This window comes from Sciurus carolinensis, chromosome 12, assembly GCF_902686445.1.
Source record: "Sciurus carolinensis chromosome 12, mSciCar1.2, whole genome shotgun sequence".
Lineage (NCBI taxonomy): Eukaryota > Metazoa > Chordata > Mammalia > Rodentia > Sciuridae > Sciurus > Sciurus carolinensis.
In genome coordinates this window covers 60625612-60639149 of record NC_062224.1, presented here as the reverse complement: position 1 = coordinate 60639149, position 13538 = coordinate 60625612, and the positions used below count along the sequence as shown (strand labels likewise).

Here is a 13538-nt window from a genome sequence, read left to right as displayed (position 1 = left end):
TGAAAAACAATGTCTTATAGAAGGTAAGAAATCTGGAACCCAAAAAATGAGAGGACTCCAAACATTTTTAAATTTAAACATTATCTAAAGTAATGCTTCTTGGTTTTGAAGTAGGTAAATTTTATTCTAGCATATTATGCAACAGCTACATGGATTCCATATCATCAGTAAACAGCAGGAATTAAAAAGGTTTTTATTCTCAAGGAATGTCTGCTTGCTAACATATTTCTAGCAGAATCAATTAAGTTATTTAATTGGAAATAGAACCCACATGGAACCTGGGAGTTTTGTTTTCCTTTAAAAAAATTTTCTCCTTAAATTACTTTCTGTAACTATGTGACCCTCTAGTTAGGTGTTTGTTTCTGGTTTCAACTAACCTCTATCCTTGACTTATTTATCATTGAAGGCTTTTCTCTTATAAGACCAAAGGACTACATGTCCAGACAATGGTAAGCAAAAATTATATGGATCTTTTCTAAAAATTTTAATTACCACAGTGATTTTCAAAATTATCATGTGATTCCACTTTTATGTAGATCTTTATGTATAAACTTTTGCCTTCCTATCTGTATCACAAATATTTGCATCTTCTGTACACTGTACAACTTTCTACCTTCCTCTGTGCAATGTTCAAAATGTTGACCCAGAAAAAAGGAAGAGAAAAACTCACAGTTTAACTTTCTGTCCTTCCCATAAACACTCAGAAGTTAAATTCTTCCTCTCTGTTGTCGTCTTAAAGATATCCCTGGGATCATAAAATAGGCCCAGAAGAAACAGGAACAATTTGTTCTTTCCCTGCCCATGACTTAAATATACCAGGTTTCTCAAATTTTATTGAACATAAAAACTATCTGAAAAACTTGTTAAAATACTGATTGATGGTCTGACCCCTCAGAAGTTCTGATTCTGAGGCCCATGAACTTGCATTTCTAGGAAGCTTCACAGGCAGGGCTGCTGCTACTTCTGTACATTGCTTTATATGAGATATTAATTATTTCATTAAGAAGAGGCAGGCAGGGTGGGAGAAAAGAGAATAAATGAATGAGTGTGTGTGTGTGTGTGTGTGTGTGTGTGTGTGTGTTCCCTCTTCATTTCCGCTAGAGCTCTAACATATTTAGGGAGTAAAGTACCATTGTCTGAAGTTATACCTCAGTTAATATGACAGGGTTCAGGACAATAACCGTTTATCCTCAATCTGGTCAGAAATGTGAAAGTCAATAAGGTTAGGGAAAAGAGTAAATGACGCTAATGGGAAAGAACAGATACTTAGGGCACATTCTGTCTCGACAGTATACACTAGGCCAGCCCCTCAAAAGAAAAGCAATTTTTATTCTGTTCATTACTAGTGAAGAACTACTCTTTCCTTTGCAGCTATATACAGTCATGTACCACATAACAATATTTTGGTCAACAAGGACCTAACAACACAGTAGCTGTCATAGTATGACATTTGTAGAATGACAAAATCACCAAATGATGAATTTCTTAGGACATATTCCCACTGTCAAGCAACACATGACTCTAGCTGTAATAAGATAGTCATGAAATAATGTGTAATATATCTGACATGCTCCACCATATAAATATTGCTGGACTTGTATGCCTGCTTAATTTAAAAGAAAATACAAAAGCTTTTTACATTTTATTTTTCAGCAACATGTCCCTTTTCTCCTTATTGAATATAAATATTTAATTTTGGTAAAACTAGTGTTTATTCATGGAAGGTCAAATTTGGATGATTTTAAAAATTTTCTGGACTGACAGATATTTCCAGAACCTTGCTTTCTGAGGTAGTTAGATGGGTACTAAAATTGTCAAAACCCACTGAAACCATATGATGTATACTTTTTATTATGTAGACCCCTTTAAAAAAGTGGATGGTTCTATAAAGGTTCTGTGAGTTTCTTCCTGTAATTAAGAAAGGATACAGTCCTCTTCCTGGAAATAGGACTCAGCTATCTGTTAAAAACAAGCAAATGAAAAACAAAGTCAGAGAAAATTAAATTACTATTTGGGTATAATGACAAATTTGGAAGAAATAAAATCTTGAAACTCTGAATGTTTCTGATATGAAATTAAGAAAACTCTTAACTACATTCGCTGGTTCAGAAGAGTTTTCTTGGCACAGGAAACAATTCTGAAGTCTAACACATTTCAAGCTGAGCAAGCATAGGCATTCTCTAGGCTTTACAAAACACATTCATTCTATTCTATTTAGAGTCAGAGCAATCTTCTCTCATGAGAAAAATGCTGTAGAAGCTTAAAGAGGTATAATACAAATAAAAAGATCATTCTATCTATTGTGAATTAAAAAGCAAAAATGCCACATCATGTGAGGTCTTTACATGCATTCATTTCATTTTTATTTCACCAACTATCAGTGGAAGACCTCATGGGCACTAACTTTTTTATTCTGTTTTGATATTAAACAAAAGGCCAGGTCAGGCCAAGTGCTCACAGTTGAGTAATGATGTTTGGAATTATGTACACAGTGCTGCACATTGTACAAAACACTAGTTAGAGTTCAGAGCCATGTATGTTGGCAATTGGCTGTAATCCCAGCTACAAGAATACTCTCCTACAAACCTAAGACACCACTGTCCACTTGGAGAAATCATAGCTTGATAAAATAATATTATTTAGAATATTTCCTATACTCAAATTTCTCCCAGGTTACTCCAAAAACAGATGCATTGAATGGAATAAACACATTCTAGCATCAGTGTTATAAGAAATGTGCTTTGTGACAGAGTCTTGTTTGCCCTTTGTGAATAGATGATGATAATACTTAATGCTCTAGGTTGTTTGGAGGATAAAACAATATGAACTGTGAATGCTCTTTGCAAACTCAACCTACTGAGCAAAGGCTACTACAGAGACTGAAAGATTAGAAGGCTGCCTCAGTGCTGGTGCTCCTCAATCAAGACAAGTCAGTAATGCTTTAGGGGTCAAACAGCAGTACATGTTTTCTCAAAGGCCTTCCTCAAGTTCACAAAGGAGGTAATAGAAATTTGTAAAAATATACGTTTTTCTATACTGGGTCTATTTTTTAATGATTTTACTATTTAACTTTTCCTCACATAAAAGTTAAAATGATACATATGTAAATGAGTAAAAAGCACAACTTTTTCCATTCCCATGTACCAATTATTTTCATTTTTAATGAAAATAAAATGCAGTTCACAAATATTTTAATCATTCCTGAATGAGCTCTTATGTAAAAAGATTTTCCACTCACTGTCCTAAAGGCTGCCTACTTTCCAGGTTGTCCATTTTCCAATTTACCCTCCTAGTCATCAGACTGGATTCCAGTTCTGGATTTCATCAGACTGGATTCTAAAGTTCAAACTGGATTCCAGGGGGCTGGGGCTGTTGCTTAGTGGTACAACACTTGCTTAATATGCACAAGGCCCTCCGTTTGATCCCTAACACCACAAAACTAAAACTAAAACTAAAAAAACAAATTCAATCCTGGAATTTTCATTATTAATAAAACTCCCAGCCCCTCAAACTAAGGTCACCAGCTACTGAGTCTCACTTGTCTCTTTTTCCATCTTAATCTCCAGCAATATTCCAGCTGTCTTTCACATGCTGATGTCTCCTGGTACCAGCTCACTGTGTCATCTGGTAAGCACCTAATCATCCTGAATAACCCAGACCAAGAACTACCTTCTTTTCCCTAGTGCTCATAGGACAAAGTCAATCACCCATTTTGTGCTGCTAAATCTTAAACATGTCTACTCTGACATTTAATACAGAATTCTACACTTAGGTACCTTTCTCCTATTTTCCAAAGCTCTCTTAAGAACATTCCCTGCTAAGTAATCTTTCCTTCCCCAGTGTCTGGCATAGTTTTGGCACCTCATCAGTGCTCACTAAGCTCTTTTCACACTGATTTCTATATCTCTACAGCTTAATCACTGAATAAAAGGTGTTAAACATTATCCAAATGATGGATTATCCAAGGTCAAAGTGTGGCCACTAGTCAATAATATGCCAAATTTTCCACCAACCACTGATCCAGGGTCATCTTCACCTGGACTCATCAAACATGAGCAGGAGAGAATCAATTATAGAAAACTAGATGATTCCAAATGCTGATATCAGAATTTAAGTGAGGCTGAAAATGAAGGGTTCTTATCTTTTTTTTTTTTTTTTTTTTTTTTTTTTTGCGGCGCTGGGGATCGAACCCAGGGCTTTGTGTTTGCGAGACAAGCACTCTACCGACTGAGCTATCTCCCCAGCCCGAAAATGAAGGGTTTAATGTGGTACCTGATGAAGGCAAAGAGGAAGTGCTCTTGAATCCAACTGCTCAACTTCACCTCGGATAAGTGAAAACAGAGATTGCAGAACTAGCTTTGGAGTTTCTGGTTGGTCATTAGCATTTACTTCAGTAGCCTCTTCATCACCAACAGCATGTTTGGCTGCACTTAGTATCTTTTCTTCCATCAAAGGTGCAGTATCACCTGAAGAATATGGAACATTTTAAAACAATTATGCTTATTATTCATAAAACTCTCAAATAAAACTGACTATATGAAAAAAAAAAACCCAGGAACCACAAGTTATTGACTTTATTAAGTCTGACACTTATTGCCACTATTAGCATAAATATAAACCATTTTTGCAGAATTATAATTAAGGGTATTAACAAAAAGGGAACCAAAGAAGCTGGGAATGGTGGGGAATGCCTGTAATCCCAGTGGCTCAAGAGGTTGAGACAGGAGGATTGCGAGTTCAAAGCTAGCCTCAGCAATGGTGAGGTGCTAAGAAACTCAGTGAGACCCTGTCTCTAAATAAAAGACAAAATAGGGTTGGGGATGTGGATCAGCGATAAAGTGCCCCTGAGTTCAATCCCCAGTACCAAAAAAAAAAAAAAAGGAGTCAAAGAAAAATATACAAGTTAAAACCTGACCCAAGGGCTGGAGTTGTAGCTCAGTGGTAGAGCACTTGCCTAGCATGTGTGAGGCACTGGGTTTGATTCTCAGCACCACATAAAATAAATAAATAAATAAATAAATAAATAAATAAATAAATAAATAAAATTAAGGTATTGTGTCCATCTACAACTAAAAATTAAAAAAAAAAAAAAAAAAACCTGACCCAAAACTTGATTCTCCCAAAGGAAAATTAGATTACTTATCATTTGAATTATGGCTCACACAAAATAAAACAGAACTGAACAGAAAGATAAATGAAATAGTTAAAGATGTTGAGCTTTTCTTTTTAAACCCCAGTCTGATATAATATTAGAACTATGTCCAGATTCCAGAAGAGTAGTGAGAATTCAGATGCCAGAGCCAACAGCCAATAACATATTTTTCTGGATAAAAATGGGCCAAATAACAAACTTTTGAAAAAAAAAATCACTAAAAACTAAATGCTTGACCCATAGCTCCTAAAATGCACGCTCATGAGCACACATGCACGCACAAACAACTAATCAATTAGTTCACCCATCTTCAAAATATCAGTATCAGTTCTAATAGTCATAGTCAAATTAAAGAGATTATCTGCCTGTGTATCTCCAGCTAGTTTGCATCAGAAAGAATCTTTCTCAATAATATGGTCTGTATTTACCACCATCCAGGTTGCCCTCCTTTGACAGAGTGCCCAGAAGCCAGACTGCCTGCTTCTGCCCTCCAAATAAACCCAGTATTTGCCTTCCAAATAAACTCAGACCGGCCCATTCTTCATCTTCCTAGTAAAATACTCCACGCATTCCTGAGCAATTACTGATTCTAAAAGTTGGACTATTTCCTTCCCGTCATGCCTATTCATGTTCTTCCCTAACAAGCTCTATACTCTTCGATATAACATGAGTTTGAGATCAATTTATTTCCCTCTGTATTCTGTAAGTGGCCTTACACTATGCAGGACAGCATTACAGTAATGGGTGTGAAATCTTATCTCTAATAAACAGGGGTTAATTTATGAATGATGCCATCCCAATTACATTCAAGGCAGTGTCTTTCAGCACTAAAATTCCAAGTGTTGCACAGTGTAGCATGTCTTAAAAAAAAAATCACCTATAGTGATAACTTATATTTTTGGGGAATTCTTCTACACTTTGTCAGTTGGTCTTTAGATATACAAGGCCCAGTGATTACTCACCATTTTGTAGAGACAGAATTTATAAAAACATAAGTGATTCTTTGATTTTTTCCAATTTTCTAACCACATGGTAGCAGGAACAAAAGAGTAGCACTGTGGTGCTGAACAGGGTGGCACACACCTGTAATCCCTGCAACTCCACAGATTGAGAAAGGAGGATCTCAAGTTCAAGGCCAGCCTCAGCAATTTAGGGAGGACCTAAGCAACTTAGCGAGACTCTGTCTCAAAAAATAAAAGGAGCGGGGGACACGGCTCAGTGGCTAAGTGCCCTAGGTTTAATCCCTGGTACAAAAGAGTAGCAATGTGGGAATGGAAGCTTTCTGTAGAAAACTACAAAGAAATGAGGAGAACTATAGTTTTCTTCCACTTTTCCCAATCATGGTACTATGTTCAACTATGTTCAAGACATTCAGCTTCATAATGACTGTGAGAAAGTCAGCTACTCATGCACTATTCTTTTTGATTAAATTTGCCCCATATGGTTATCAAAAAGTATTGTATGATGTTTATTTGTAAAAAAAAAAAAAAAAAAAAAAAAAAGGCTGAAGTTTTAAAATGTTCATTTTCACCAACGAGGAATTAAATAAAGCCCTTTAAGTCAATTACCAAAAAAGAAAGGACTCTCAAATGTAAAGAAAAAGGAAAGGAATTGATGATATCCTTTTCTAAAGGAGGTTAAAAAATATGGTTCTGAATAAACCTGAATTTGATTATCTCAGATATTTAGTCAGTGTATATTCATTATGGTCAAGTTTCCTGGTAGATACATTTTCTCTCTGAATTACCTCAATAAGCAATGTTACTGATATGTACTAGTTAAAAACAAGCAATACACCATTAAATAAAAGTATGTATGCTAGGTACAGTGATGCACACCTGTAATCCCAGGGCCTGGGGAGGCTGAAGTAGGAGGACTGCACATTTGAGGGTAGCCTCAGCAACTTGGCAAGCCCCTCAGCAACTTAGTGAGTCCCTGTCTCAAAATAAAAATAAATAAAAACAAACAAACAAAAAACCAAAAAAAAAAAAAAAAAAAAAAAAGGCTGGGAATGTAGCTCAGTAAAAGCTACTGAAGCTACTGAGCGCTGAAGTAGTTCAGTGGCTAAAGCATCCCTGGGTTCTATTCTCAGTAATAAGATAAATAAACAAACATGTAGTCAAAGACATTTGAATAGAAAGATGACTCAATTATAAAATACAATCAAGATAAGTGCCAAAAGTCTACAGGAGTCTAGGATTCTAAGAGCAAAAGAAGGCTAAGATGGGCAATTATAAAGAAGATGCCTAGTGTGAGGAGGGAAAAGAAAATACGACCTTCACCTATGTCAAGAGGTCAGCAAAATTTACCAGACTAATACCACAGAAGGATTATCTTCCAGGGCTTAAAGATCATGAGCTTCAGAGATAAATGAACTACAACACCACCTTACCTCTTAAGATAATGTTCTTTGCTGGGACAGAGTATGTAATATAAGTCACAGGGCACTGGAGCAGGATCCAGGGACTTGAGTTCTGTCATTATTTTTCCAAGGGACCTTGGATATATTACTCTTTTCTATTTTTGTACTAGGGATTGAACCCAGGGGTGCTTACCCACTGAACCACATCCCCAGCCCTCTTTGTATTTTATTTAGACACAGGGTCTCACTGAGCTGCTTAGGGCCTTGCTAAGTTGCTGAGGGTGGCTTTGAACTCAAGATCCTCCTGCCTCAGGTTGCCAAACCACTGGGATTACAGGCATGCGCCACTGCACCTGGCTGATATATTACTCTTCTGTGCTAAAGTTTTATTACCTATAATGAAAGGACTGGCCAGGTGATCTGTCAAGTTTCTCCTAGAACTGACTGTCTAAAACATTCAAAATCCCCATAAAGATTTTGGTAATTAAAAAATATAAGGGCTGGGGATATAGCTCAGTTGGTAGAGTGCTTGCCTTGCATGCACAAGGCCCTGGGTTCGATCCCCAGCACCGAAAAAAAAAAAATTTATATATATATATGGGGTTGGGGTAGAGAGCTTTAGTAAAGTATGGAGCCCTGGGTTCCCAATCTAGCACAGAAAGAAGGCAGGGAAAGAGGAGAGAGAAAGCAAGGGAAGGAAAATGAAGAAAATAAAGAAATGCAGACTACCCTTATGAACAAGCTTCAATAATTATTTAAGAAAAATGAAGGTAAGGTTACACTCCCTAATAAAAATGTCTTGAAGTGCTCCTACAATATACTTACACGCACACACCACTGTTCCTCCTCTTTTGGCCTAGATTGTTAATTGCATAAACAGTAGCATACAATATTTTTCAGGCAAGAAAATATACTGAATGGTCTTGCAAAAAGAGTTCCACAATGGGTGTGGTGGTGCAGGCCTAAAATTCCATCCCAGCAACTCAGGAGGCTGAAGCAGAAGGATGGAGAACCTTAAAAACTTAGTGGGAACCCGTATCAAAATTTTTAAAAAAGGTCAGCGGCAGAGTGCTTGCCTAGCATGTGTGAGGCACTGGGTTTGATCCTTAGCACCACATAAAAATAAACAAATAAAATAAAGGTATGCTGTCCATACGCAACTCCAAAAATTAAAAAATAAATAAATTAAAAAAAAAAAAAAAAAAAAAAAGAACTGGGGAATGTAGCTCAGTGGTAAAGCATCCCAGTACCAGGTGGGGAAAAACAAAAGAGTTCCGTGACATTCCATACCAAAGAGTAGATTTTTGTTCTAACTGTGCCAAACCTTTAGGAATAGAATTCTATTGTGGCTTAAACAATCACATAAATTGTTATACATGCTGTTAAACACCAAGGATACATTTTACCCTAGGTAAATATAAAATAAAACAACATTTAGCCATTTTCTAGTTTTACGGAATTGTATACTACTAAAAATATGGCCTAATTAGTTTTATGGTAAAGAATTCATACTAGAAAACTATTGCTCAAGAGTGAGAAGAATAATATGAAAATCAGGGCAGCCTGCTTCCACTGCTTATTTTATGCACCTTTAGCAAGTTACATAATCTCTTTGGTCCCCTAATTTCTTTCTCTGTAACATCTGCCTTATAAGATTATTGTAAGGATTAAATGAGACAGTGTGTACAAGAAGCAGGTGTGCTCTCAATCCTCAGCCTAAAAAGAGGCTCCACTGTCACTTGAGAGAAAAAGGTCACAGGATTGTTAAAACACTTATGAGAGAGTTCAAATTTTTTTCAATTAGAAGAAAAACATTCAGAGGCAAGGATAAATGAAACTAATAAAGCTTACACTCCTAAAGTCACAGAATATAACAGGAACTATAAGAAATGTGTTGGATTATTAAAATGTTTAGTTTATTATCCACCAATACTATTGTTTTGAACATGATTGAACTTGTTTTGTTTTTTATTTCTTTCTATACAGTAATACACTAAATGGAAAGGCTTGGTTTCTTTTACTCAGTAAGATGCATTGAAGTTTCCTCCATATCTTTTCAAAATCTCATTTCTTTTTAATATTCCAGGAACTTCTTTTTTTGGGTGGAGGGTACCAAGGACTGAAACAGGGGCACTCAGCCACTGAGCCACATCCCCAGTCCTATTTTGTATTTTATTTAGAGACAGTGTCTTACTGAGTTGCTAACAGCTTGCTTTTGCTGAGGCTGGCTTTGAACTCTTGATCCTCCTGCCTCAGTCTCCCAAGCTGCTGGGGTTACAGGTGTGCACCATTGCGCCCAGCAGGAACTTATTTTTAATAAGGGTAATAAAAAAAATAAAATAAAACACCAGCATAATCCTGAGCACTTACACAGGCTAACACGTAGTGAACTGGCACCTTTATGATGTACTAAAAGATTTTTAAATAATATTAATAAAGTATTCACAATGCAACATGGAAGTCTTAGTATTTTTCCATGTGAATTTCAAAATGATTTTGATGTTCTTATTCTTGATGCCACATGAATCTTTTTTTTTTTTTTTTCTGTGGTGCTGGGGATTGAACCCAGGGCCTTGTGTTTGCAAAGCAAGCACTCTACCAACTGAGCTATATCAGCCCCCACATGAATCTTACAAAAATTTTGCTTGAAAAAAGTGAATCGAGGACAAAATATAATTTTATTTCATGAATTAGCGCTAAAATTTCTTCTGATATATAAAAGGTTTTCTGGGATGGGCACAGTGGCATATGCCTGTAATCCCAATTTGGGAGGCTAAGGCAGGAGAATCCTAAATTTGAGATGGCCTTAGTAATTTAGTTAGGCCCTAGCTCAAAAAATAAAAAGATGTAGGGCTGTAGTTCAGTGATAAAAGTATCCCTGGATTTAGTCCCCAGTTCCAAAATAAATAAATACATAATAAAAGATTTTCTGTTAGATATATAGATATACTTATAGTTAAGGAAGAAAACCAAATTAAACCATGAACTGCCACACATAATTTCCCCTTTATTGTAAAATCTCATCCAGTATAAATGAAGTTTTCTATTGCCACATATGAATCCACATAGCTGGACAGAAACAAAAACATTGTATTTATCTTCATCTGTGAAAACCACACAAGTTATAGTTAAAACTATTCATTAAGCAATATGGTGATGCTACTTGTAAGTACCTATAAACAATAACAGGCAAATTCATAGGCCCTAATTTAATTTAGCTTCATACCTGTCAACTTCATCAAGCACTAAAATGGATGCAGTTTACATGTACCAAGTGAGATTCTATTTATTTTTAAAAAATTATTTGTAACAACCTTGGACCAGGGATTGTAGGAATTACCTTGACTGAGATAATTTATTCAATCTGTCATACCATCTGAATTCTGTGTCAGTTCTGAAACATAACTGAATCCATCCCTGATGTGGTCAAGAGGCATTTTGTGGAAGAATATCAGAATATCCTTTAATGACCTTTATCTTGAAACACTAGGAATGTACCCTGATGTTCCTGCTCCTTTTAATAATTTAGCACTGATTTGCCATCTGTAACTATAACTAAGGGATAGAAACATTTCTCTTCAAGATAGAATGATGTGACTAGATGACTGAAAGGCAAAATCTCATAGGTGGTACTTTAGGCATTAAGTAATCAAGAGAATGAAAAATTATCACAGACAAAATGGGATTTTGAAAGACGTCATAGAAGACATCAGGGCTAGGTCAAGACAGTGGCAATAATTATACTTATGATGGAGGATGCTGACAACATAAGCTAAGCTGATAGGGATGTTTGGGGACAGGGACAGGGTTATGTAAAGAACTAAAACATTTTAAATTTTGTACCCTACAACTGTGTAAAAGCACACCATTCCATAAGTAGGATTTGGGGGGGGGTGGGGAAAACTGCCTTTGTTCATGATGTTCCCTCTACCTTGACTGTCAAGCTTTTAGACAGCAAGTGTCTGAGTCACCATTGTGACCTCAGGACTTTACACAGTGCCTGACCCAAAGCATGTTTTAACACTTTTGGGGGGAAAAGGTGTTGCTATGCATGATGAAGTACATGTACAACAGACCCATGTACACTATATCATTTGAGTCTCATAACTTTATGAAGCAAACATTAGAAATTACAGATGAAACAATTTAAACTCATCAGAGATTAAATGAGAGAAAGCATAGGTCAGACTGCCTGGGTTTGAATTCCAATTCTACTGCTTTTAGTCAGGGCACCTGTAATCACAGATATTTTGGGAGGCTGAAGCACGAGGAACAGGAGTTTGAAGCTAGTCTGGGCAACTTAGTAAAAGCTTGTCTTCAAATAAAATTTAAGAAAGGGGTCGGGGTGTAGTTCAGTGGCAGAGTCTTTCATATCCAGGGCTCTTGGTTTAATCCCTAGTACTGCAATAAAACCAAAAACAGAACAAACAAAAAAACCGATTGCTTTTTAGCTCTGTGGTTTTGAGCAAGGCAGTCTCTTTAAACCTTAATTTCCCCATTTGTTAAATAGGGATACTACTTTATTGTTATACGGACTCTGCTGGGAAATTACATTTAATAGGAAAGTAGAAGGTCCTTCTATTTATTCGCACTTTTGCTATCTCTCTTCTTTCAAATACAAATACCAAGTTTGGAGCAGAAAGGTATTTGGAAAAACAAAACACATTTACTGCTTTTATTAAAATCGGTTGACTCATGTTTAATGAAGGTCCCTTTTACTGAAATGAAGCTAGATCAAAGAATCTGAAAGAAAGTTACACCGTCAATCACAGTTACTGAAACAAACCAAACTCCAACACTTTCCTTAAAAGTGAACCATCCACCTTTTCTTTGATCATGTTTTGTCTTGCTGAGGCCGGCAGGCAGGAATTGTTCTGCACAGTTACCAACACACCCAAAGGAAAAGCATGTGCAATAATTAGGTGGCAAATTGTGACAAGTCAAATATAGAAAAGAATTCCTTTAAACACACTTTAAATTTCAGCAAAAATGAGATTGTATGGTGTAACATACAGACCCAGAGTCTTAAGTCATTGTCTGGGATCAAATCCTCAGAGTGTCAATTATTAGCAATATGACAACAGGCATTTTATTTAACACCTTTAGGTTTCAGATTCCTCATCTCTAAATTGGGGCTAACTGTAGCACTGCTTCATAAGGTTATAGTACGGACTGAATGAGATAACTCTTATAAAGCATGTATCACAGTGACAGCACATAGTAAAAAATAAATGCTCAAGAAATTCTATTTTTAATTCAGTAATCTATAATCAAATTAAACTCTGTATGTTCCTAAGTTGATTTTTAAAAATATATAACATAAAATTCAACATTTTATCATTCTGAAGTTCATAATTCAGTGGCATTAAATATATTCACAATGTTATGCAATCATCACCAATATCTATTTCCAGAACATTTTCATCATTCCCAAAAGAAAATTTGTACCCATTAAACACTAACTGCCATTCCCCTTCCCCTTCAGCTTCTGGAAACCTTTTCTACTTTCTGTCTTTATGAATTTGCCTATTCTAAGAATCAAATATAAGTGGAATCATATAGAATCTGTCCTTGTGGTCTGGCCTATTTCACTAAGCATAATGTCTCAAGGCTTTTGTATGTTCTAACATGTATCAGATGACCATTCCTATTTAAAGCTAAGTAATATTACAGTGAATATATATTTCCATTACTGTCTTGAGACTTCAACATTTGTGCAGTTTTTTTTCCTCTACCTCTAAAACAGATACTACAACTTCCCAAAGATTAATTGGTTGATACTTCTAAATCAATGGTATTCTTACCTAAAACATGCTATTATACAAAAATACAACAGTAGTCCATCAATATAATTCTGTTTCTGAGCACAGTTCTTGCTATGAAAGTCCTAAAATTTAAAGTCCTTGAGTGACATAAGCATAATGGTAGAATAAGCAGCTCCAAACACATGTCTGTAGAGAAGTATAACAAACACCACAACTGTCAGGACTTTGTTATAACTCTGGAAAACCAAGATATATACCA

At 35.9% G+C, this 13538-nt stretch overlaps 1 protein-coding gene across 2 annotated transcripts in view; it reads right to left on the bottom strand.

Moving 5' to 3' along the window:
- The window catches only part of Cnst (consortin, connexin sorting protein), a 91288-nt gene that overhangs the window by 25848 nt on the left and 51902 nt on the right, over positions 1-13538 (bottom strand). For both annotated transcript variants that reach the window (XM_047520508.1, XM_047520507.1), the window contains exons 3-4: positions 4273-4466; positions 1929-1959 (exon numbers count right to left, since the gene is read on the bottom strand). In XM_047520508.1, coding sequence (XP_047376464.1) covers positions 1929-1959; positions 4273-4466 — 225 coding nt within the window. The remainder of the gene's footprint in view (positions 1-1928; positions 1960-4272; positions 4467-13538) is intronic.